This window comes from Salvelinus namaycush, chromosome 1, assembly GCF_016432855.1.
Source record: "Salvelinus namaycush isolate Seneca chromosome 1, SaNama_1.0, whole genome shotgun sequence".
Lineage (NCBI taxonomy): Eukaryota > Metazoa > Chordata > Actinopteri > Salmoniformes > Salmonidae > Salvelinus > Salvelinus namaycush.
The window spans coordinates 43,811,213-43,836,061 of NC_052307.1; the positions used below are offsets into that span (position 1 = coordinate 43,811,213).

At 44.5% G+C, this 24,849-nt stretch overlaps 1 protein-coding gene across 1 annotated transcript in view; it reads right to left on the reverse strand.

Annotated features, from left to right (window-relative positions):
• The window catches only part of LOC120044357 (aminopeptidase O (putative)), a 117,003-nt gene extending 92,600 nt beyond the window's left edge, over window positions 1–24,403 (reverse strand). The window contains exons 1-5 of the mRNA XM_038988984.1: window positions 24,339–24,403; window positions 13,175–13,854; window positions 12,832–13,001; window positions 12,569–12,731; window positions 11,674–12,042 (exon numbers count right to left, since the gene is read on the reverse strand). Coding sequence (XP_038844912.1) covers window positions 11,674–12,042; window positions 12,569–12,731; window positions 12,832–13,001; window positions 13,175–13,827 — 1,355 coding nt within the window. The 5' untranslated portion in view covers window positions 13,828–13,854; window positions 24,339–24,403. The remainder of the gene's footprint in view (window positions 1–11,673; window positions 12,043–12,568; window positions 12,732–12,831; window positions 13,002–13,174; window positions 13,855–24,338) is intronic.
• Between the last annotated feature and the right edge of the window lie 446 nt (window positions 24,404–24,849).

A 24,849-nucleotide genomic window follows, 5' to 3' on the forward strand; every position in this document is an offset into this window, starting at 1 on the left:
AACTTAAAAAAGAGGTAGGGGCGTGGATCAGAAAACCAGTCAGTATCTGGTGTGACCACCATTTGTCTCATGCAGCGCGACACATCTCCTTCACATAAAGTTGATCAGGCTGTTGATTGTGGCTTGTGGAATGTTGTCCCACTCCTCTTCAATGACTGTGCGAAGTTGTTGAATATTGGATGGAACTGGAACTGTCGTACAAGTCGATCCAGATCATCCCAAACATGCTCAATGGGTGACGTGTGGTGAGTATGCAGGCCATGGAAGAACTGGGACATTTTCAGTTTCCAGGAATTGTGTACAGATCCTTGCGACATGGGGCTGTGCATTATCATGCTGAAACATGTGATGGCGGCGGATGAATGGCACGACACTGGGCCTCAGGATCTCGTCCCAGTATCTCTGTGCATTCAAATTGCCATTGATAAAATCCAATTTTGTCCGTAGCTTATGCCTGCCAATACCATAACCCCTACGCCACCATGGGGCACTCTGTTCACAACGTTGACATCAGCAAACCGCTTGCCCTCACAACACCATATACGCTCTGACAAATCATGGTCCAAACACACCAAGACAATCGTGAAGAGGGCACGACAGCAATGCCTATTCCCCCTGAGCAGGCTGAAAAGATTTGGCATGGGTCCTCAGATCCTCAATGTTCTACAGCTGCACCATCGAGAGCATCCTGACTGGTTGCATCACCGCTTGGAATGGCAACTGCTCAGCATCCGACTACAAGGCGCTACAGAGGGTAGTGCGTACAGCACAGGTCATCACTGGGGCCGCGCTTCCTGCCATCCAGGACATCTATACCAGGCGGTGTGTCAGACGAAGGCCCAAAATATTGTCATAGACTTCAGCGACCCAAGTCATAGAATATTCTCTCTGCTACTGCATGGCAAGCAGTAAGTCTGGGACCAAAAGGCTCCTTAATAGCTTCTAGCCCCAAGCCATAAGACTGCTGAACTGTTAATCAAATGCCTAACCAGACTATTTGCATTGACCTCCCTATTTATTCACATTTTTGTTGTCCTGATTTTCTTGCACAGTCTCAATGTACACTCACTGGACTCTAACCACACACTCACACATACTACACTGACACTCCAACACACACACATGCATATTGCCGTCACACACACACATACATTCACATTCCTTCACACTCTTCAAATACGCTGCTGCTACTCTCTGTTTATTATCTATGCATAGACACTTTACCCCTACCTACATGTACATATTACTCAATTACCTACACTAACCGATTCAACTGTGAAGAGCACACTTCTCCAGCGTGCCGAAGTCCAGTCAGGTCAAGACCTTGGTGAGGACAATGAGCACACATGAGCTTCCCCGAGACAGTTTCTAACAGTTTGTGCAGAAATTCTTTGGTTGTGCAAACCCAGTTTCATCAGCTGGCCGGGTGGCTGGTCTCAGACGATCCCGCAGGTGAAGAAGCCAGATGTGGAGGTCATGGGCTGGCGTGGTTACACGTGGTCTGCGGTTTTGAAGTCGGTTGGACAGACTGCCAAATTCTCTAAAACGACGTTGGAGGCGGCTTATGGTAAAGAAATTAACATTAAATTATTTGGCAACTGCTCTGGTGGACATTCCTGCAGTCAGCATGCCAATTGCAAGCTCTCTCAAAAATGGACACATATGTGGCATTGTGTTCTGTGACAAAACTGCACATTTTAGAGTGACCTTTCATTGTCCCCAGCACAAGGAGCACCTATGTAATGATCATGCTGTTTAATCAGCTTCTTGAAATGCCACACCTGTCAGGTGGATTGATTATCTTGGAAAAGGAGAAATGCTCACTAACAGGAAAGTAAAGAAATGTGTGTCCAAAATTTGAGAAACTTTTTGTGCGTATGGAAAATTTCGGTGAACTTTTATTTCAGCTGATGAAACATGGGACCAACACTTTTCATGTTGCGTTTAGATTTTTGTTCAGTATAATTTCACTTCAAATAGGCTGTGTTGTTTTCATATCATTTGGCTGATTAGGCTTGTGCACATTTACATAAGTGTTTAATTACCTAGTTAGCTAAGTTGCTGACTAAGCTAATTCTTATTCATGTTTTTTGCATTTCAGGTGGAGTGGCATTGCTGACAGGCCAGCATGCTGATAGGCCAAGGCCCTTATTCCCAAAGAATCTCAGAGTAGGAGTAGTGATTTTAGGATCGGTTTTGCCTTCACACTGAGTAATAATACATTGACAAGGGGGAGGTTATCCTAGATCACTATCCCTACTCAGAGATGCTTTGTGAATATGGGCCCTGGCAGAAAGCTGTTGCCCAATACCTTGCATAGCAGTTGCTTCACCACAAGACCCCAGAGCAGGGGTAGGCAACCCTGTTCCTGGAGTGCCACCGGTACTGCAGGAATTTGTTCCAACTAGGCCCTAAACAAGGGGTGCGTTTAGTTTCTTGAATGTTTCTACATTGCAGAAAGGTTTTTACCAAACGACACATTTCCCAAAACGTTTTTGAATAAACTTTGAGGTACGTTTGCTCCGTTCAGTAGGTGTGCCGGGGCCCCACCTTGTGAAAATGCTCGAGCCACCTTGCGAACTTCGCCCTCTCGCACCGCGTTATATATGCAAGCTAAAGATGAAATTGGCCAATGCACCCTGTGTTGCACTTACTACAGATGGATGGACCTCCAGGGCTACAGAGAGCTACTTAACAGTGACAGCCCGTCACATTACCCCAGAGTGGGAAATGAGAAGTACTGTGCTACAGACATGCCCCCTTTTATGAGAGTCAGACAAGTGAGCTTATTTTTCTCTTGAACATTATAACATCCCAGTGGGCAAAACCTGGTTGAAAAGAAGTCAGTGTGACTTCAGTATTACTGACCAGAATATGACATATGTTTCTTTGCTTATTACCTACTGGGAAAATTATTGCAGAGGAAAAAGTTGGATATTGAAAATATTGTTCATTACATTTCTATTTGTTTCCATAGTCACCAATAAGTTTAAATCTGCAACATATTTTTACGTTTAAAATAGATCAAGCAACCATTTTTTTTCGCACATCTGCATACAGTAATTGTTTCATAATTCACCCACAGGAATTACATGCATAGATAGATCGGGACACAGAGTATATATAGGCAGATTGTTTCATTTGATTAATAAGAGTGGTGTGATGGGTCAGAGCTGTAGTGAAGAGAATCCGCACATAACAACTATCAATTTGAGGACATTCTTGAAGAAACTTTGTGGACTCAGCTGGCTCAAAGTCTTTCCATGGTACTAGTTGAAGAAGTTTGTGGCAGTTATAGCTTAGAGATGTCTTCAAAAAAGAGCAACTTGCTCATATACATACTTTGCGTCCTCCACTATGGTGGTCAGGGGCATATTTGAGGACTTTCCAGAGGGCCCGCAACACGTCAACCTCCTGAGTTTTCTGGCTTTTCATGACACTTACTCTAAGTTATGTCTGTCATATCATTCCTGCAACAAACATTGTTAGAAATGGGTGTAATGGGCAAATCTCTTCCCTCTTCTCTGCAACTGTGTACGTGTTTGAGTGAGCGATAGGGAGAATGGGCTAGAGACAAATGGGAGAAACTTTACATGACTCACCAGTGGATGTGTCTGTTGAATCAGGACACAAGGTTTTTGCAATTAAAGTTAAAATAGGATTTTATTTGCTTTACAAAATTAACTTATTATTAGAAGCAGTGCCATTTCAATTGGATCTACTTGGCTGTCCCCATATGAGAACCCTTTTTTGTTCCAGGTTAAAGGGTTCTACATGGAACACAAAATGTAAGAAGAGCGGGAGCAGGGGTGACACAAAAAGGGTTCTTTAAAAGATTCTATGGGGACAGCCGATGAACCCTTTTACATTCTACATTTTTTTCTAAGAGTGTAAGATCAGGCAATCATGGTCAGCTGAATACCATGTCTCTTGGGGAATCCAGTCTCAGTAAGACCTGATGCAGAGAAAAAAATGTCATGATCATCAGTATAGCTAGTACAAACCTAGCTCTTACAAAGCTGGCTAGTAGGAATCAATTTGAAGATCAGTGTCACACCCTGATCTGGTTCACCTGTCCTTGTGATTGTCTCCACCCCCTCCAGGTGTCGCTTATTATCCCCAGTGTATATATCCCTGTGTTTCCTGTCTCTCTGTGCCAGTTTGTCTTGTTTGCCAAGTCAACCAGCGGTTTTCCTTGCTCCTATTTTTCCCAATCTTTGTTTCTAGTCCTCCTGGTTTTGACCCTTGCCTGTCCTGACTCCGAACCCGCCTGCCTGACCACTCTGCCTGTTCTGACTACCAGCCTGCCTATCCCCTTGTACTGTTTTTGGACTCGGATCTAGTTTCTGACCCCTGCCTGGCCTGATCTCGTGACTGCCTATCGTCTGGTACTGTTTGGACACTGACCTGGTTTATGAACTCTCGCCTGTCCCCGACCTGCCTTTGCCTACTCCCTTTGTTATAATAAATATTGGAGCTCTACCATCTGCCTCCTGTGTTTGCATTTGGGTCTCGCCTTGTGCCCTTAATCAGAGTACCAAACATACTTTTTTTTTTGGTAATGTTTTTACATAACTAAGATGTAAACATTGCGTTTTTTTTATAGTTCCTGGAGGATGTTGCCATAGTGATAACCAAAATATACACTCCTATGGATTTAAGGAGTGGTGTTGCTGCTCTCTCCTTTCCCTGGGATGTGGCCGAATAGGTCACTGGTAACTGAGTAGGCGGCCATTGTGTAACAGAGGCTATGCATCAGGTCATTGACATGTAAAGGAACTGTAAAGACAGAGACGAATCATGATTAACCATTGCGTAAGGTCTTCACTAAGTTAGACTTAGCAAGTACATTGACTGTTACCCCACAGCAATCTGGCAGTCAGAGAGAGAGAGAGACAGCAAAACCTAAGCTATTTACATTTCTTAGTCAGTCAGATAACTTCTGCACTTCTTCCCTTTATTCCTTCCTCAATCCAAGCTAGAAGATTCCTGCAAAAAAAAAAAAAACTCCTGAAAAAGTTAATCGGGCCGGATAAGCTGAAGTGGAATCGGCCCAAGTACCATTAGCCGGAACCCAGAGTAATATGATTCTGCCAAACTCTGGAATAGCTTGGCCCGCATGAAGCCCCCTAAGTCTGACCGAGTCCATGCCGAGTCCCCCACATCTCAAACGGAATAGGCCCGAGCCCAGCGTTTTGACTGTGTACAGTATGACCCAAGACCCTAATCGGCTTTGGTGTGCTCTGCCAGCTGTTGTATGCCAAGGGTGCTACACTGAATCATGCAAGCCCTGCTGAACATTACTCAAATGTTAATAACTGTAATGGTTCTAGTGTCTTATACAGTGCATTCAGAAAGTATTCAGACTCCTTGACTTTTTCCACATTTGGTTTTTTCTTCATCAATCTGCACACAATACCCCATAAAACATTTTTTTATATACATTTTTTTAAACAGAAATATCACATTTACATAAGTATTCAGACCATTTACTCAGTACCTTGTTGAAGCACCTTTGGCAGCGATTACAGCCTCGAGTCTTCTTGTGTACAAGCTTGGCACACCTGTATTTGGGGAGTTTCTCCCATTCTTCTCTGCTCTGTCAGGTTGGATGAGGAGTGTCGCTGCACAGCTATTTTCAGGTCTCTCCAGAGATGTTAGATAGGGTTCAAGTCTGGGTTCTGGCTGGGCCACTCAAGGACACGCTCTGGAGCAGGTTTTCATCAAGGATCTCTCTGTTCTTGGCTCCATTCATCTTTCCCTCGATCCTGACTAGTCTCACAGTCCCTGCCCATGAAAAACATCCCCACAGCATGATGCTGCCACCACCATGCTTCACAGTAGGGATGGTGCCAGGTTTCCTCCAGACGTGACGCTTGGCATTCAGGCCAAAGAGTTTAATCTTAGTTTCATCAGACCACAGAATCTTGTTTTGGCAAACTCCAAGCGGGCTGTCATGTGCTTTTTTACGAAGGAGTGGCTTCCGTCTGGCCACTCTAACATAAAGGCCTGATTGGTGGAGAGCTGCAGAGATGGTTGTCCTTCTGGAAGGTTCTCCCATCTCCACAAAGGAACTCTGGAGCTCTGTCAGAGTGACCATCGGGTTCTTGGTCACCTCCCTGACCAAGGCACTTCTCCCCCGATTGCTCAGTTTGGCCAGGTGGCCAGCTCTAGGAAGAGTCTTGGTGGTTCCAAACTTTTTCCATTTAAGAATGATGGAGTCCACTGTGTTCTTGGGAACCTTCAATGTTGCAGAAATGTTTTGGTACCCTTCCCCAGATCTGTGCCTTGACACAATCCTGTCTTGGAACTCTACGTACAATTACCTCAACCTCATGGCTTGGTTTTTGCTCTGACATGTCAACTGTGGGACCTTATATAGACAGGTGTGTACCTTTCCAAATCATTTCCAACCAATTGAATTTAACAAAGGTGGATTCCAATCAAGTTGTAGAAACATCTCAAGGATGATCAATGGAAACAGAATGCACCTGAGCTCAATTTCGAGTCTCATAGCAAAGGGTACATTTGCCAAAAAAATAAAAACCTGTTTTTGCTTTGTGATTATGGGGTATTGTGTGTAGATTGATGAGGCAAAACATGCATTTAATCCATTTTAGAATAAGGCTGTAACGTAACAAAATGTAGAAAAGGTCAAGTGGTCTGAATACTTTCCGAATGCACTGTATGCAATGGGTGCATGGATCACAAACACTATGCACATGTGTATATATAGACTGGTGTCTATTAATTGAGTAGCATTTAGATAACTGGTCAGAAGCCTCCAAGAGGGTCCTAAACAGCTTCTACCCCAAAGCCGTAAGACTCCTGAACACCTAATCAAATGGCTACCCAGGAATTATATCAGGAATTATATGACTCATGATCATATATGGAATCAGGAATACCAAAACGTTGTATTTTCTTAAATAAACAAAAAATATACTACAGCAATGGTTGGCATTTCATTTCATCCGGCTGTACCGAAACCGAATCGAACTGTGACCCCGAAACCGCAATACGCACCGAACTGTGGGTTTGGGGAACATTACACCCCTACATTTAAATGATTTGTGCTGAAGGACTTCTATCCGCAGCAGCCATTCAAAGTCCCTTCAGTGTTTTCAAGGTTTCAGTTTTACAACTTTCTCATGTCATTCCATCCACTGTAGACAATGAGTTGTTTTTAAGCAAAGTGTGGAAGTGTTTCTGAGCTAAATAGCTCCCCTGCTGTCCGCATTGATGTTTCCCATTTACTGTTCCTCCTCTTTCTTCTCTCCCCTCCTCCTCTTCCTCCTCACCCCCCTCTTTCCCCTCCATTCTCCTTGCTCTCTCCTCCTCTTCCTTCTCCTTCTCTTCCTTCTCCTCCTCTTGTCTCAGCACCAGGAGAGGACACACACAGTGCCTCCACATACCAGAGCCTTTAACAGCTTGACCATGGTGATTCTACAGACAGAGGTAGGCAGACAGACAGACACAGTCGGACAAACAGACAGACCAACAGAGGGGAACCCTCTACTGATTTGGCCCAGGTAAGGAGTATTTGTTTATGGATGGCATGTATAAAACAAACAGAAACCACAAAATATAAAATATATAACAAAACAAACTAAATAGGCTATTCAACTAATTTGACATCTGCTCTGACAGAGGCTGGTGTAAAGTCGTGTAGCTCACTGACTGTTTGCAAGTGTAAACGGTGTTCTGTCTCTTTGCAAGTATTAATTATACTCTACACAGAGTCACACAGATTTGTGGGCACACAGTGTACATGGCACAGGCCGTCAGTCCAGACCTGCCCTTACTTGACTTCTTAATCTTTGGTTTCCTGCCCTCCCTCCCCGTATCTGGGTACAAAAAAACTTCACGCCCCCCCCCCCCCCCCCCCCCCCTTGCCTCCTTTCCCTGTATCCCAGCACAATAACTTAATGCCCCCCTGCCTGCCTCCCCCTACTCTCCTCAGCCACCCGTTGTTCTTTATACAGGGGCATGCTAGAAAAGCAGCGGTTGGCCTGGCCCCAAGGACTCAGGCCCACATACTTCCCAATCTGCAGATTAAAGAGCTGCATCCTCTGAAGTCCTTCCAGGGACTAATGGCTTTTGTTCCTGGGAATAATCCACACATCCTCTCCCACATCCTGGGGGATCCATGGCTAAAACCCCTCCTTAAACCCTCCTCCTCCCACCCCTTTCTCCTCCTCCCACCCCTTCTCCATCTCCATGTTTTGTTAACCTCCCTCCATCCTCCATGTAGGCAGTCTTGTGGTTAGGTCTGGCTCAAGACCTCCCATCCCCTTCTTTCCCACCCCCATCTCCCAATCTCCATCTCTGGTCCATGTTTTGTCGACCTCCCCCTCCTTCCTGCATGTGGCGCAGCCTTGCGGTTAAGTCTGGAGGCCTGCAGGAGTGTACCACACGCAAAGAGATGGGGGGTGCTGGGTTGTGACCCACGCAAAGAAAAAGGGGGCACTGGGGGGCAGGCATGGCAGGAGTCTGCTGGGCTTAGTGAATCCTCTAAGTCTCTTTTTTTGTCAACTACACCTACGTAGCTCAAGTTCAAACAGCCAGGGCAAGCAGCTATCCTCAAACCTCGCAATGCAAAGAATAAAGCAGCCTTAAGTTGTTAGCACCTTATAAATATGATGTCTATATTGAATAAATCATTTAAACATTCACAGTGCAGGTTGGGGAAAGTATGTGAACCCCTAGGCTAATGACTTCTCCAAAAGCTAATTGGAGTCAGGGGTCAGCTAACCTGGAGTACAATCATTGAGACGAGATTGGAGATGTTGGTTAGAGCTGCCTTGCCCTATAAAAAACACTCACAAAATTTGAAAGAAGCATTTCTTGATGTGAACCATGCCTCGAATAAAAGAGATCTCAGAAGACCCAAGATTAAGAATTGTTGACTTGCATAAAGCTGGAAAGGGTTACAAAAGTATCTCTAAAAGACTTGATGTTCATCAGTCCACGGTAAGACAAATTGTCTATAAATGGAGAAAGTTCAGCACTGTTGCTACTCTCCCTAGGAGTGGCCGTGCTGCAAAGATGACATAAGGAGCACAGGGCAGAATGCACAATGAGGTTAAGAAGAATCCAAAGTGTCAGCTAAAGACTTACAGAAATCTCTGGAACATGCTAACATCTCTGTTTGACGAGTCTACGAAACGTAAAGCACTAAACAAGAATGGTGTTCATGGGAGGACACGGAAGAAGCCACTGCTGTCCCCCCAAAAAAACATTGCTGAAGTTCGCAAAAGAGCATCTGGATGTTCCACAGCGCTACTGGCAAAATACTCTGTGGACAGATGAAACTACAGTTGAGTTGTTTGGAAGGAACACACAACTCTATGTGTGTAGAGAAAAAAAAGGCACAGACATCAACATCAAAACCTCATCCCAACTGTAAAGAATGGTGGAGTGAGCCTCATGGTTTGGTGCTGCTTTGCTGCCTCAGGGCCTGGACAGCTTGCTATCGTCGAAGGAAAAATGAATTCCCAAGTTTATCAAAACATTTTGTCGGAGAATGTAAGGCTACCTGTCCGCCAATTGAAGCTCAACAAAAGTTGGGTGATGCAACAGGACAACGGCCCAAAACACAGAAGTAAATCAACAACAGAATGGCTTCAACAGAAGAAAATACGCCTTCTGGAGTGGCCCAGTCAGAGTACTGACCTCAACCCGATTGAGATGTTGTGGCATGACCTCAAGAGAATGGTTCACACCAGACATCCCAAGAATATTGCTGAACTGAAACAGTTTTGTAAAGAGGAATGGTCCAAAATTCCTCCTGACCGTTGTGCAGGTCTGACCGGCAACTACAGAAAACGTGGTTGAGGTTATTGCTGCCAAAGGAGGGTCAACCAGTTATTAAATCCAAGGGTTCACAAACTTTTCCCACCCTGCGCTGTGAATGTTTACACGGTGTGTTCAATAAAGACATGAAAACATATACTTGTTTGTGTGTTATTAGTTTAAGCAGACTGTGTTTGTCTATTGATGTGACTTAGATAAAGATCAGATCAAATTTCATGACCAATTTATATAGAATTCCAGGTAATTCCAAAGGGTTCACATACTTTTTCTTGCCACTGTAAATATGCGAGTTGGAGCTCTGGGCTCAGAGTTGTTGACCCTCTGGAAACCTTTTGTCCTTTACAATTTTTCTGATCCCCTCCCAATGACATCATAACCTGTGGAGTACATTCAGTTCTGACCTCATTTCCTGTGGAAGACTACAGACTGAGTTCTGGTGCAGAGAGAGAGGGTGTTGGCACTGGCAGCCTATACACACTGGGCCACTATCCACTGGCCACCCAAAAGACGCATTTATTTATTTTACCAAGAGCATGGTAAAAAGAGCAGACATTTTGAGCTTTTATTTGGCCCAAACTTCCCATTTTAACTTCAGTCAAACTTAATCTAAATGACATTGGCTGGATTTCACTCCCATAAAAACACACACACACACACACACACACACACACACACACACACAAAAAGTGCTCAAATTATTTTGCATAGAAAAACATAACTTGATTTCCCCAAAATCTAAACAACAGAACATTCAATGGGGACTGCATGTATGTGTACCAAGCATATCTCCTCATTAAATTACAGGAAAATAATTTGACACACATTTCGAAACATCCACTGCCTCTCAGACTTCATGTAGACTATTAGTAAAACTAAGGACATGCAGTCCAAGAAAGGTTATTGGACCAAAATGTTGTTGCAAATGAATCTACTGTACTTGGCAATAGAAATATTATGAATTCAGTAGAGCTTCCGCCTTCTCAGTAAAACCAAGAACCATTCATCAAAACGGCAACACAAAACTCTGTCTAGCCCACACAGAGAAAGATGTAGCTTAGCTACTGTATAAGGATGAGTAAAATGGGATGTGAAAGACTGAATGCATGGAGGAAGTGAACTGCTACAGTAGCTGCCCAACAGGGCAATCAAAAACTAGTTGACTGCTTCAGGGCAGTCAAAACATCAACAGAGTGGCGGTTAACCCCCAAGGCCTTAATATAGGAGGACGAGGAGAGAACTGGAGGAAAATAGGAAAGACGTCCGTGCAGAAGAGAGAGAAAGAGAGAGAGGTCAACAGCATAGTGAGATATACGGAAGGGGGGGGGGGGGGGGACTGTTGATGGGGTAAAGCAGTGTGCCAACCCGTGGGTTTCCTCTCCACATCAGACCTCCACTCTGCAGACTAAACAGCCTGACACAAACAGACCAGTGTACCTGGAGACCAGGTCAACAACACAACATGGACACACACAGAGCCCTATTGACTGGCTGTCTGAGCTAACACTGCTGAGGAGGTGGATGGGGGCGAGCAGACTCTTTCACCTGGAGGGTCGACCAAGGGTTGGGGTGTTGGACTGGGGTTCATGGGGTTGTCTGCTATTCAGCTTTATTGCAAACGTGGAATCTGTATATTTCCGTGAAGGATATAGACACATGAAGTAAAGAACATGAGGGAAACATGGCTGCCACTGGTGCTTTACGAGTGTTCATGTTTACGAATGCAAAGTAGTCATGTCAACGAGTTGCAGATGTAAATAAAACAGCAGATTTGAAAGTAACAAAACAGGCGTGAATGAATGGTGAAATGATCTATTCCTCAATACATATCCCTTCCTCCAGTCCTCCCTCCAGTCTTACCTGGCCATGCCCAGACTAGAGAAGCCTGCTGGGACGATGAGTACGTCGAGGCGGGGGAAGGGATGGACCCCCAGGGTAGCGTGGGCTGCAGCCAGGCAGCCAGGCAGAATGGGGAGGATCTGGACCTGGGCCTTGTGCAGCAGAGAGGGCGGGGCAAAGATCCGGTGAGGGACCACCTCTTGGCTCCAGGCGGATGGGTCGGTGAATGGACAGGGGTAATCAGCATGGCAACAGGTGAAGTTGTCATCACCCAGACCTGAGCAGTCGCTCTCAGAGTGCTTCTCATCCTTCAGGCCTGAGTAAACTAATGTAGACTGTGGGCTGGTGATGACGGGATGGTCCATGTTGGTGAATGGATTCAGGTCCAAGCTGTGTTATGGGGAGAAGGAAAAAAAGATTCAGGCTTGTATTCTCGCTATTTTGACTACGGGCTTAGAAACGAGAGGGATGGAAATATGGAACATTGCATCACACAGGAAAGCCAGAGAAAACCCAAACATTACATTTAATTCGACTTCCATTCAGTTACAGTAACTCCATCTTAGTACTGGAACTGCAAAACCCAAATCTGATCCAAGTTTCCTCTCTAGCCGTTCACTGAGGATAAAAGGCCCTCCTTGTAGCAGGAGAAGCCCTGGGGTTAACGGCTGGGTATGGCTGGGTTGGAGGGAAACCATGAGAGGAGGAGGTAGAAAGGGTGGTATTACGGGAAGAATGATAGAGCTGCCAGCATGGTGGTGGAGCCCTCAAACCCTCAGCCTGTGGTGAACTCTTCAGGGCTGGGGAAAGCTCTGCTGGGGAAGACCTGGTTCTACCGCCTGGTATGGCTGGGTTGGAGGGAAACCACGAAGGGGACAAGGGGGAGAGGAGGGATCTTACGGGAAATAAATCATACCTGCCAGCATGCGTATGGGAGGCCCCAGCCCTTGTACCCTGCACAGGAGGGGTAAGCTGTGCTGTGGAAAGTTGTGCTGTGGCCTGGCGCCAGTAACCCACTGCCAAGGTAAAAGTGGAGGCAGGCATAGGCATAGTGACATAGTAGTCCCAGCTAGAGAGACCTAGACGGAGGAGGGAGAGAGAGACAGAGAGTGGGTGAGTGGACTGGTGAACTGTAACAGTTTGCACTTATCCGCTGTACACTGATCAGGAGTGTAGTACCTGTGTGGTGCAGGTGAGTGGGCTGGGCCTGGTTCTCTCCACTCAATAGAACCACACACTCCCTAGGGGCTCGTACCTGGGCCTGCCACGTCGACATGGCGACAGGAGGCTCCTGACAGGGGAAGAGGGCACGGTTGTTGATGGGGGAGCCGGCGGTGTAAACACATGACCTAGAGGAGTAAACGGTAAACAACTTCCTTCATCGTACTGTTCATGGGACATGCAGACTTGGTTTATCTACTGTATAGTTTGTTTCACCCTGAGAGTAGACAGATGGAAACAACTTCTGTCCTATATGTTATCAGTCTGAGCATGAAGCATACAGTAGATATTGATGTCCCACCTGTTGTCCTGATCTTTAGTCCACCTGACAGAGCCTCCCTCCGGCTTGGTCTTGTAGCAGACCCTCAGGGCTCGGGGGAACTCCAGGAGGGTCCGAACCCCCCTCTTCCTCACCTGCAGGCTCCAGCGGTCAGTGTGGAAGATGAGGGGTCCCCCACCCTCAGAAGCAGGGGCATGACTGCACTGGAGGTACAGGTGGTGTTGCTTTTTCCATTGGGTGGACGGTAGGGAGATCAGCCTCTGAATGAGCACAGCTGATTGGCTGTCTGGTTGTGGTTCAACCCCTGACCCCTCACCCTTGACCTCCTTTAGGAGACCCTGCATATCCGACACAGAGGTCACGTCCAACTCCTCTACTTTTGACACAGTGAGGTCACAGCAGTCCAGAACTAAGGTAAAGTCTCTGTGGCTCTCATCCTCCCAGGAGTCATCAGTTTGGGATGGTTGGGGTGGGGTGGGGGCGCCTTCCCCAGCCCCATTCCCATCGCCAGCCAATGGGCCTGGCTCCAGGAAGAGCACCACAGTACCAGTGATAACCTTAGTTTGGAGGTGTATGTCCAGGTCCAAGACATAGTGTCTGACCAGGATGTGGTTGGTGTTGGCTCTGAGGGGCAAGTCGTTCCTGCCTGGGTCCACATCACCATCACCATCCATTTCTCATCAGAGGTCATCTATTTAATTCTAGAGGAAAACACAATGTCAATCAATCAACTGATAGATCGATCAATCAATATGTACAGTATACAGTACATATCAACCTTATCAGCCAGGTAAGGTGGTCCACATACAGTGGCTTTGGAAACTATTCAGACCCTTTGACTTTCTCCACATCTTGCTACGTTACAGCCTTATTCTAAAATTGATTAAATTGTTTATTTCCCTCATCAATCTACACACTATACCCCATAATGACAAAGCAAAAACAGTTTACACACATTTTTGCAAATGTATTAAAAATAAATAACTGAAATATCACATTTACATAAGTATTCAGACCCTTTACTCAGAACCTTGTTGAAGCACCTTTGGCAGTGATTACAGCCTTGAGTCTTCTTGGGTATGATGCTACAAGCTTGGAATACCTCTATTTGGGGAGTTTCTCCCATTGTTCTCTGCAGATCCTCTCAAGCTCGGTCAGGTTGGATGGGGAGCGTCGCTACAATGCTATTTTCAGGTCTCTCCAGAGATGTTCGATTGGGTTCAAGTCCGGGCTCTGGCTGGGCCACTCAAGGACATTCAGAGACTTGTCACGAAGCCACTCCTGTGTTGTCTTGGCTGTGTGCTTAGGGTCGTTGTCTTGTTGGAAGGTGAACCTCAAATCAAATCAAATTTTATTGGTCACATACACATGGTTAGCAGATGTTAATGTGAGTGTTGCGAAATGCTTGTGCTTCTAGTTCCGACAGTGCAGTAATATCTAAGAAACCTTCGCCCCAGTCTGAGGTCCTGAGCGCTCTGGAGCAAGTTTTCATCAAGGATCTCTCTGTACTTTGCTCCATTCATCTTTCACTCGATCCTGACTAGTCTCACAGTCCTTGCCGCTGAAAGAAATCCCCACAGCATGATGCTGCCCCCACCATGCTTCACCGTAGGGATGGTGCCAGGTTTCCTCCAGAGGTGACGCTTGGCATTCAGGCCAAAGAGTTCAATTTTGGTTCCAGCAGACCAGAGATTCTTGTTTCTCATGGTCTGAGATTCTTTAGACGCCTTTTGGAAAACTCCAAGTGGGCTGTCATGTGCCTTTAACTGAGGAGTGGCTTCCGTCTGGCCACTCTAACATAAAGGCCTGATTGGTGGAGTGCTGCAGAGATGGTTGTCCTTCTGGAAGGTTCTTCCATCTCCACAGAGGAACTCTAGACCTCTGTCAGAGGGACAATCGGGTTCTTGGTCACCTCCCTGACCAAGGCCCTTCTCCCCCGATTCCTCAGTTTGGCCTGGCGGCCAGCTCTAGGGAGAGTCTTGGTGGTTCCAAACTTCTTTAATTTAAGAATGATGGAGGCCACTGACATGATGATGGCGCCGACAAAGATGTCAACTTCGCGACTAGCTCTTATACAACTCTGCAGTATTTTGTTTGTTTATGTACTATTTTTTATGTTATTAGCTCAGGAATTGTTTTGTGTCATTACATACAGCCGGAAAGAACTATTGGATATTAGAGCGTCAGTAACTCACCAGAACTTCCAGCATTACGAGCAGGATTACCACTTCCCTGGAGCGGATCCTTTGTTTGCTCTCCCCAGAGCAATTGAACTTATTCCAGAGGCTGACCCAAAACAACACCGGCGAAGGAGAGGTACTCGAGATGGTCTTCTGGTCCGACTTAGGAAGCGTGCACACCACCCACCGCTCCCGAGTATTTTACTCGCTAATGTCCAATCTCTGGATAATAAAATTGATGCGCTCAAGGCGAGAGTTGCTTTTCAGAGAGACACGAGGGATTGTAACCTGCTCTGCTTCACGGAAGCATGGCTCGCTCGAGATATACTGTCTGACTCTGTAAAGCCATCTCTCCGGGAAGCAGAAGGGTGGAGGTATATGTTTTATGATTAATGACTTATGGCGTAACTGTGATAACATACAGGAACTCAAGCCCTTCTGTTCACCCGACCTAGAATATCTCACAATCAAATGCCGATCGTACTATCTCCCAAGATAATTTTCGGCAACAATAGCCACAGCGGTCTATATCACCCCCAAGCGGATACCACGACGGCCCTCAAAGAACTTCACTGGACTTTATGCAAACTGGAAACCACATATCCTGAGGCTGCATTTATTGTAGCTGGGAATTTTAACAAAGTCAATTTGAGGAAAAGGCTCCCGAAATTCTATCAACATATTGATTGTTGTACTCGCGCTGCTAAAACGCTCGACCGTTGCTATACTACCTTCCAGAATGCATATACGGCCCTCCCCCGACCTCCATTCGGCAAATCGGACCACGATTCCATCTAGCTCCTCCTTACCTATAGGCAGAAACTCAAACAGGAAGCACCCGTGGTAAGGACTATTCAACGCTGGTCTGACCAATCGGAATCCACGCTTCAAGATTGTTTTTATCACGCGGACTGGGATATGTTCAGAGTAGCATCAGAAAATAATATCGACACATATACCGATAAGGTGAATGAGTTTATCAGGAAGTGCATAGGAGATGTTGTACCCACTGTGGTTATTAAAACCAACCCCATCCAGAAACCGTGGATAGGTGGGAGCATTCGCGCAAAACTGAAAGTGCGAACCACTGCATTTAACCAGGCCAAGAAGACTGGAATATGGAAGAATACAAACAGTGTAGTTATTCCCTCTGCAAAGCAATCAAGCAGGCTAAACGTTGGTCTTGGGACAACGTTGAGTCCCAGTTCAACGGCTCAGACACGAGACGTATGTGGCAGGGTGTACAGACTAGAGGTCGACCGATTATGATTTTTCAACGCCGATACCGATAATTGGAGGGCCAAAAAAAGCCGATACCGATTAATAGGCCAATTATTATTATTATTATTTTAATAATGACAATTACAACAATACTGAATGAACACTTATTTTAACTTAATATAATACATCAATAAAATCAATTTAGCCTCAAATAAATAATGAAACATGTTCAATTTGGTTTAAATAATGCAAAAACAAAGTGTTGGGGAAGAAAGTAAAAGTGCAATATGTGCCATGTAAGAAAGCTAACGTTTAAGTTCCTTGCTCAGAACATGAGAACATATGAAAGCTGGTAGTTCCTTTTAACATGAGTCTTCAATATTCACAGGTATAGGTTGTAGTTATTATAGGAATTATAGGACTATTTCTCTCTATACGATTTGTATTTCATATACCTTTGACTATTGGATGTTCTTATAGGCACTTTAGTTTTGCCAGTGTAACAGTATAGCGTCCGTCCCTCTCCTCGCTCCTACCTGGGCTCGAACCAGGAACACATCGACAACAGCCACCCCCGAAGCAGTGTTACCCATGCAGAGCAAGGGGAACAACTACTCCAAGTCTCAGAGCGAGTGACGTTTGAAACGCTATTAGCGCGCACCCCGCTAACTAGCTAGCCATTTCACATCGGTTACACCAGCCTAATCTCGGGAGTTGATAGGCTTGAAGTCATAAACAGCGCAATGCTTGAAGCACAGCGACGAGCTGCTGGCAAAACGCACGAAAGTGCTGTTTGAATGAATGCTTACGAGCCTGCTGGTGCCTACCATCGCTCAGTCAGACTGCTCTATCAAATCATAGACTTAATTATAACATAATAACACACAGAAATACGAGCCTTAGGTCATTAATATGGTCGAATCCGGAAACTATCATCTCGAAAACAAAACGTTTATTCTTTCAGTGAAATACGGAACCGTTCCGTATTTTATCTAACGGGTGGTCTAAATATTCCTGTTACATTGCACAACCTTCAATGTTATGTCATAATTACGTAAAATTCTGGCAAATTAGTTCGCAACGAGCCAGGCGGCCCAAACTGTTGCATATACCCTGACTCTGCGTGCAATGAACGCAAGAGAAGTGACACAATTTCACCTGGTTAATATTGTCTGTTAACCTGGATTTCTTTTAGCTAAATATGCAGGTTTAAAAATATATACTTCTGTGTATTGATTTTAAGAAAGGCATTGATGTTTATGGTTAGGTACAGTCGTGCAACGATTGTGCTTTTTTCGCAAATGCGCATCCCCCGTTTGGCGAAGTTGGCTGTCTTGGTTAGGAAGAAATAGTCTTCACACAATTCGCAACGAGCCAGGCGGCCCAAACTGCTGCATATACACTGACTCTGTTGCAAGAGAAGTGACACAATTTTCCTTGTTAAAAGAAATTCATGTTAGCAGGCAATATTAACTAAATATGCAGGTTTAAAAAATATATACTTGTGTATTGATTTTAAGAAAGGCATTGATGTTTATGGCTAGGTACACGTTGGAGCAACGACAGTCCTGTTTCGCGAATGCGCACCACATCGATTATATGCAACGCAGGACACGCTAAATAAACTGGTAATATCATCAACCATGAGTAGTTAACTAGTGATTATGACTGATTGATTGTTTTTTATAAGATAAATTTAATGCTAGCTAGCAACTTACATTGGCTTCTTACTGCATTCGCGTAACAGGCAGGCTCCTCGTGGAGTGCAATGTAAAGCAGGTGGTTAGAGAGTTGAACTAGTTAACTGTAAGGTTGCAAGATTGAATCCCCGAGCTGACAAGGTAAAAATCTGTCGCTCTGCCCCTGAACAAGGCAGTTAACCCACCGTTCCTAAGCCGTCATTGAAAATAAGAATGTGTTCTTAACTGACTTGCCTAGTTAAATAAAGGTGTAAAAAAAAAATATATATATACAGTGGGGAGAACAAGTATTTGACACACTGCCGATTTTGCAGGTTTTCCTACTTACAAAGCATGTAGAGGTCTGTAATTTTTTATCATAGGTACACTTCAACTGTGAGAGACGGAATCTAAAACAAAAATCCAGAAAATCATATTGTATGATTTTTAAGTAATTAATTTGCATTTTATTGCATGACATAAGTATTTGATCACCTACCAACCAGTAAGAATTCCGGCTCTCACAGACCTGTTAGTTTTTCTTTAAGAAGCCCTCCTGTTCTCCACTCATTACCTGTATAAAAGACACCTGTCCACACACTCAATCAAACAGACTCCAACCTCTCCACAATGGCCAAGACCAGAGAGCTGTGTAAGGACATCAGGGATAAAATTGTAGACCTGCACAAGGCTGGGATGGGCTACAGGACAATAGGCAAGCAGCTTGATGAGAAGGCAACAACTGTTGGCGCAATTATTAGAAAATGGAAGAAGTTCAAGATGGCGGTCAATCACCCTCGGTCTGGGGCTCCATGCAAGATCTCACCTCGTGGGGCATCAATGATCATGAGGAAGGTGAGGGATCAGCCCAGAACTACACGGCAGGACCTGGTCAATGACCTGAAGAGAGCTGGGACCACAATCTCAAAGAAAACCATTAGTAACACACTACGCCATCATGGATTAAAATCCTGCAGCGTACGCAAGGTCCCCCTGTTCAAGCCAGCGCATGTCCAGGCCCGCCTGAAGTTTGCCAATGACCATCTGGATGATCCAGAGGAGGAATGGGAGAAGGTCATGTGGTCTGATGAGACAAAAATAGAGCTTTTTGGTCTAAACTCCACTCGCCGTGTTTGGAGAAAGAAGGATGAGTACAACCCCAAGAACACCATCCCAACCGTGAAGCATGGAGGTGGAGACATCATTCTTTGGGGATGCTTTTCTGCAAAGGGGACAGGACGACTGCACCGTATTGAGGGGAGGATGGATGGGGCCATGTATCGCGAGATCTTGGCCAACAACCTCCTTCCCTCAGTAAGAGCATTGAAGATGGGTCGTGGCTGGGTCTTCCAGCATGACAACGACCCGAAACACACAGCCAGGGCAACTAAGGAGTGGCTCCGTAAGAAGCATCTCAAGGTCCTGGAGTGGCCTAGCCAGTCTCCAGACCTGAACCCAATAGAAAATCTTTGAAGGGAGCTGAAAGTCCGTATTGCCCAGCGACAGCCCCGAAACCTGAAGGATCTGGAGAAGGTCTGTATGGAGGAATGGGCCAAAATCCCTGCTGCAGTGTGTGCAAACCTGGTCAAGAACTACAGGAAACGTATGATCTCTAATTGCAAACAAAGGCTCCTGTACCAAATATTAAGTTCTGCTTTTCTGATGTATCAAATACTTATGTTATGCAATAAAATGCAAATGAATTACTTAAAAACCATACAATGTGATTTTCTGGATTTTTGTTGTAGATTCCGTCTCTCGCAGTTGAAGTGTACCTATGATCAAAATTACAGACCTCTACATGCTTTGTAAGTAGGAAAACCTGCAAAATCGGCAGTGTATCAAATACTTGTTCTCCCCACTGTATATAAAAATATCGGCCTCACAGTCCGATTTCCGATTGTTATGAAAACTTGAAATTGGCCCTAATTAAATCGGCCATTCCGATTAATCGGTCGATGTCTAGTACAGACAATCACGGATTATAAAAGGAAAACCAGCCACGTCGCGGACACCGACGTCTTGCTTCCGGACATGCTGAACACCTTCTTCGCTCACTTTGAGGATAACACAGTGCTACCGATGCGGCCCGCTATCGAGGACTGCGGGCTCTCCTTCTCCGTGGCCGACGTGAGTAAGACATTTAAGCGTGTTAACCATCGCAAGGCTGCCGGCCCAGATGGCATCCCTAGCCGCATCCTCAGAGCATGTGCAGACCAGCTGGCTGGTGTGTTCACAGATATATTCAATCTCTCCCTTTCCCAGTCTGTTGTCCCCACATGCTTCAAGATGGCCACCATTGTCCCTGTACCTAAGAAAGCAAAGGTAATTGAACTAAATGACTATCGCCCTGTAGCACTCACCTCTGTCATCATGAAGTGCTTTGAGAGACTAGTCAAGGATCATATCACCTCCACCTTACCTGCCACCCTAGACCCACTTCAATTTGCTTACCGCCCCAATAGATCCACAGACGATGCAATCGCCACCACACTGCACACTGTCCTGTCCCATCTGGATAAGAGGCATACCTATGTAAGAATGCTGTCCATTGACTATAGCTCAGCATTCAACACCATAGTACTCTCCAAGCTCATCATCGAGCTTGAGGCCCTGGGTCTGAACCCTGCCCTGTGCAACTGGGTCCTGGGCTTCCTGACAAGTTGCCCCCAGGTGGTGAAGGTAGGAAACAACACCTCTTCGCTGATCCTCAACACTGGGGCCCCACAAGGGTGCGTGCTCAGCCCCCTTTTGTACTCCCTGTTCACCCATGACTGCGTGGCCAAGCACGCCTCCAACTCAATCATCAAGTTTGCAGATGACAAAACAGTAGTAGGCTTGATTACCAATAACGATGAGACAGCCTACAGGGAGGAGGTGAGGGCTCTGGGAGTGTGGTGCCAGGAAAATAACCTCTCACTCAACGTCAACAAAACTAAGGAGATGATCATGGATTTCAGGAAACAGCAGAGGGAGCACCCCCCTATCACCATCGATGGGACCTGTGGTGGAGAAGGTGGAAAGCTTCAAGTTCCTCGGCGTACACATCACTGAAACTGAAATGGTCCACCCACACAGACAGTGTGGTAAAGAAGGAGCATCAGTACCTCTTCAACCTCAGGAGGCTAAAGAAATTTGGCTTAATAACACTGTATTTTTTTGCAATAATGTCTAAAAACCTGTTTTCGCTTTGTCATTATGGGGTGTTGTGTGTAGATTATTTGTAGAGTATTTGTATTTATTTAATCTATTTTAGAATAAGGCTGTAACGTAACAAAATGTGGAAAAAGTTAATGGGGTCTGAATAGTTTCCGAAGGCTCTATATAGGCCTGACAAACATACAAGACCAATCAAAATGAATTGCTGACATGGGCTAATTGAGTGACTGTCGGTAACTAACATAACAAGAGAAAAACTGATCATCCACATCCACATTTCGAAATTGCACCTTGTGTACTCTACATCTCAACATTAAGTTGAGACCCCAACTGAGTTTCCCAGCCAAAAATGTTTTAATATATATACTGTATACATATTTATTTGGGGGGAAAATGGATCCGCAGGCCTACAGGACCAAGCTCCAAAAGGCAAACTGTTTTAAAGTAAACTGAAGGTCCCCTATGAGAGCCAGCCAGCCAGCCAGCCACTTTGCCGTTACAACCCTTAGCTAGCATTTCCATTTCCCCTGCTCCAGCCCCAGGGTTATGGAGGCTTGGCAGGCCAAAGCTGCAATTAAACTGTACAGTGTAAATTCTTCAAACGTCTCTTCCCGAGAGGAAGTATGGGAATAAAAACACAGTGACACAGAGACATACAGTGCTTTCAGAAAGAATTCACACCCATTGACTTTTTCCACATTTTGTTGTTTTACAAAGCGGGATTAAAATAAAATACAAATTGTCAACAATCTACACAAAATACTCTGTAATGTTTTTATAAAATGTTTGTTAATGGAAAATAAATATATATATATTGATAAGATAAATATTCAACCCCCCTGAGTCAATGCATGTTAGAATCATCTTTGGCAGCGATTACAGCTGTGAGTCTTTCTGGATAAATCTCTAAGTGCTTTGCAAACTTGGATTATAATATACTTGCCGTTTTTATTTTAGGTTATTGTCCTGCTGAAAGGTGGATTCTTCTCCAAGTGTCTGGTGGAAAGTAGACTGAACCAGGTTTTCCTCTAGGATTTAGCCTGCGCTTAGCTCCTTTTCTTTTTATCCTAAAAAAACTCCCAAATCCTTGCAGATGACAAGCATACCCATAACATGATGCAGCCACCACCATGCTTGAAAATATGAAGAGTGGTAGTCAGTGATGTGTTGTATTTGCCGCTAATATAATGCTTTGTATTCAGGACACATTTTTTTCAGTAAAACTTTAGTGCCTTATTGCAAACAGGATGTTATCTATTTATAATTCAGGCTGTAACACAACAAAATGTGGAAAAGTCAAGGGGTGTGAATACTTTCTGAAGACACTGTACTGTAGCTGGTAAGCACCATCCTCAGTGCAAACGTATGGGTGTCTGATATTTATATGCTTAAGTTAGATTGGCTAGGGGTTATCTGATAAGCTAGAAGGTGCAAGGTTGCAGGTCACCTTCTGAGTCCCACTTGGGCTACCCCCCACATTTGCTACTATACAATATTATGGAATATCGTTCTTTATCAGTAACTGGGCTAGTGAGTTTCAGTGACAGGTGGTGGCAGTGACAGGTTGAATACCCGCTTCATTGAGGGGATGTAATGTAAAAATGGTAACTTGTGAGACTTGGAGACATGTACCACTCTGTAGTAGTGAGCTACACTCCAAGGCAGCCAAGTTTATACATCTGTGATCATGCCGAAACTGGCCCTGGTAATCCACATTAATGATCTTCCTGACAGGATTGACTACCGGCTTCACATCAGCAGTTTAACTCATTCCTGTTAAGACATCTAGCCTACGGAACAAAGAAAATAAATTCCAGAAGAAATAGAGCTTGCCCGGAAATGATTTATCTCTGGTTCGTTCAGCCATTCCTACGGACAAAATGAATGGGGAAAGAAAAGGCTTTTGCAATAAACGCTGAACATAAGGTCTGAGGTTAACACAGGTTCATTTTTTTTTTACCGTTATTTACTAGGCAAGTCAGTTAAGAACAAATTCGTATTTACAATGACGGCCTAGGAACAGTGGGTTAAACTTCCTTGTTCAGGGGCAGAACGACAGATTTTTACCTCCTCAGCTCGGGGATTCGATCTAGCAACCTTTCGGTTACTGGCCCAACGCTCTAACCACTAGTCTACCGGCCGCCCAGAAACGTCGAAAATATGGTCTGTGGTAAACGCAGGCTTAAGAGATCTGATATGTTTTGTACTATGAGATAATATCAGTCAGTTAAAATGACCTTTGTGAATTAGGAAAGCCTTTATGTGCGTTGTGTTTTTTTATGCCATAAATGCTTCAATATTCACAAAAAGTGATGTTGGCAGCTGAAGATTATTTCATAGAAGACAATTTACAAGATCTCTTAAGCCTTTGTTTACCACAGACCATATGTATGGCGTTTAACCAAAAATTCCATTCATTTTCCCATAGGCTTTGTTCAACAAACCATTACTATTGCTCTCTAAATCGTTTCACAGCAGTCGTAAGGTAACCTTATGTGATGAGTAGGTAGCCTACAATAATTAATACTCCACCCACACTTTGGGTTGCCACTCATGCAGTGAATAGTTGGTACTTTTACATCATGATAAATGTCACATTGACATGCATGTCAACTTGAAGGTATTTCCATCATTGCGGCATTTTGTTTCATTTAAGACTGTAGGCTAAACTCTTACTTGTTTCTACATATTCATATAATATATTAATCTAATTTCGCTAGTGGTGAGAGAGGGGAGTTGGCAGGTCGTCTCTCAAATAAATCATCCGATGGCGGAAAACTTACTGGAGCCTCAGCCACATGTGCATGGTTTTAAAACGAAAGCGGGGTAATTTCCTAACAGTGTTTTCTGTTAAAGGAGACAAGACCTGTGCATTCAATACACAAGATCTTATAGCGAATACGAAAACAGTAATGCTCTGTCTTGTGGACTGTCGTGGGCACTAACCTGGTTGGAGTGGCTGCATCCAGTTCCCGGCACAGACAACACGAGCGTGTCCATGGCAAGGGTTTATGCCGTCATATACAGGCGACGATAAGTAGATGGGTGAAAATATACAGTGTGTAGGCATATGTATATAAAAAAAAAAAAAAATGTAGTTCAATCTCAGTACAACTTAATATAACCTCATAATAACCACTTAATAACCTACAAAACACTTCAATGGTAAAAGAAAATCAAAGTAACACATGCTAAATTATAAACCGAAAATATACATTAGGGTGGGGAAAATGCGCGCCCGGGAACTTTGCCTGTTTTTCATGCGGAAAATACTCTGTCCAGTGGTGTATTTTCCGTGTATTAAAATATTTTCTCAATTTGTTTAATGCTTTTATATTTCTTATAGTGAATTATGATTAAAAACGGATAGGTTATACAATGGAAATGTGGATTATATGATGCATTATATGATACGAAAGAAAACCTAGTCATGTTTAAAATGTCTCCTGAATTAACC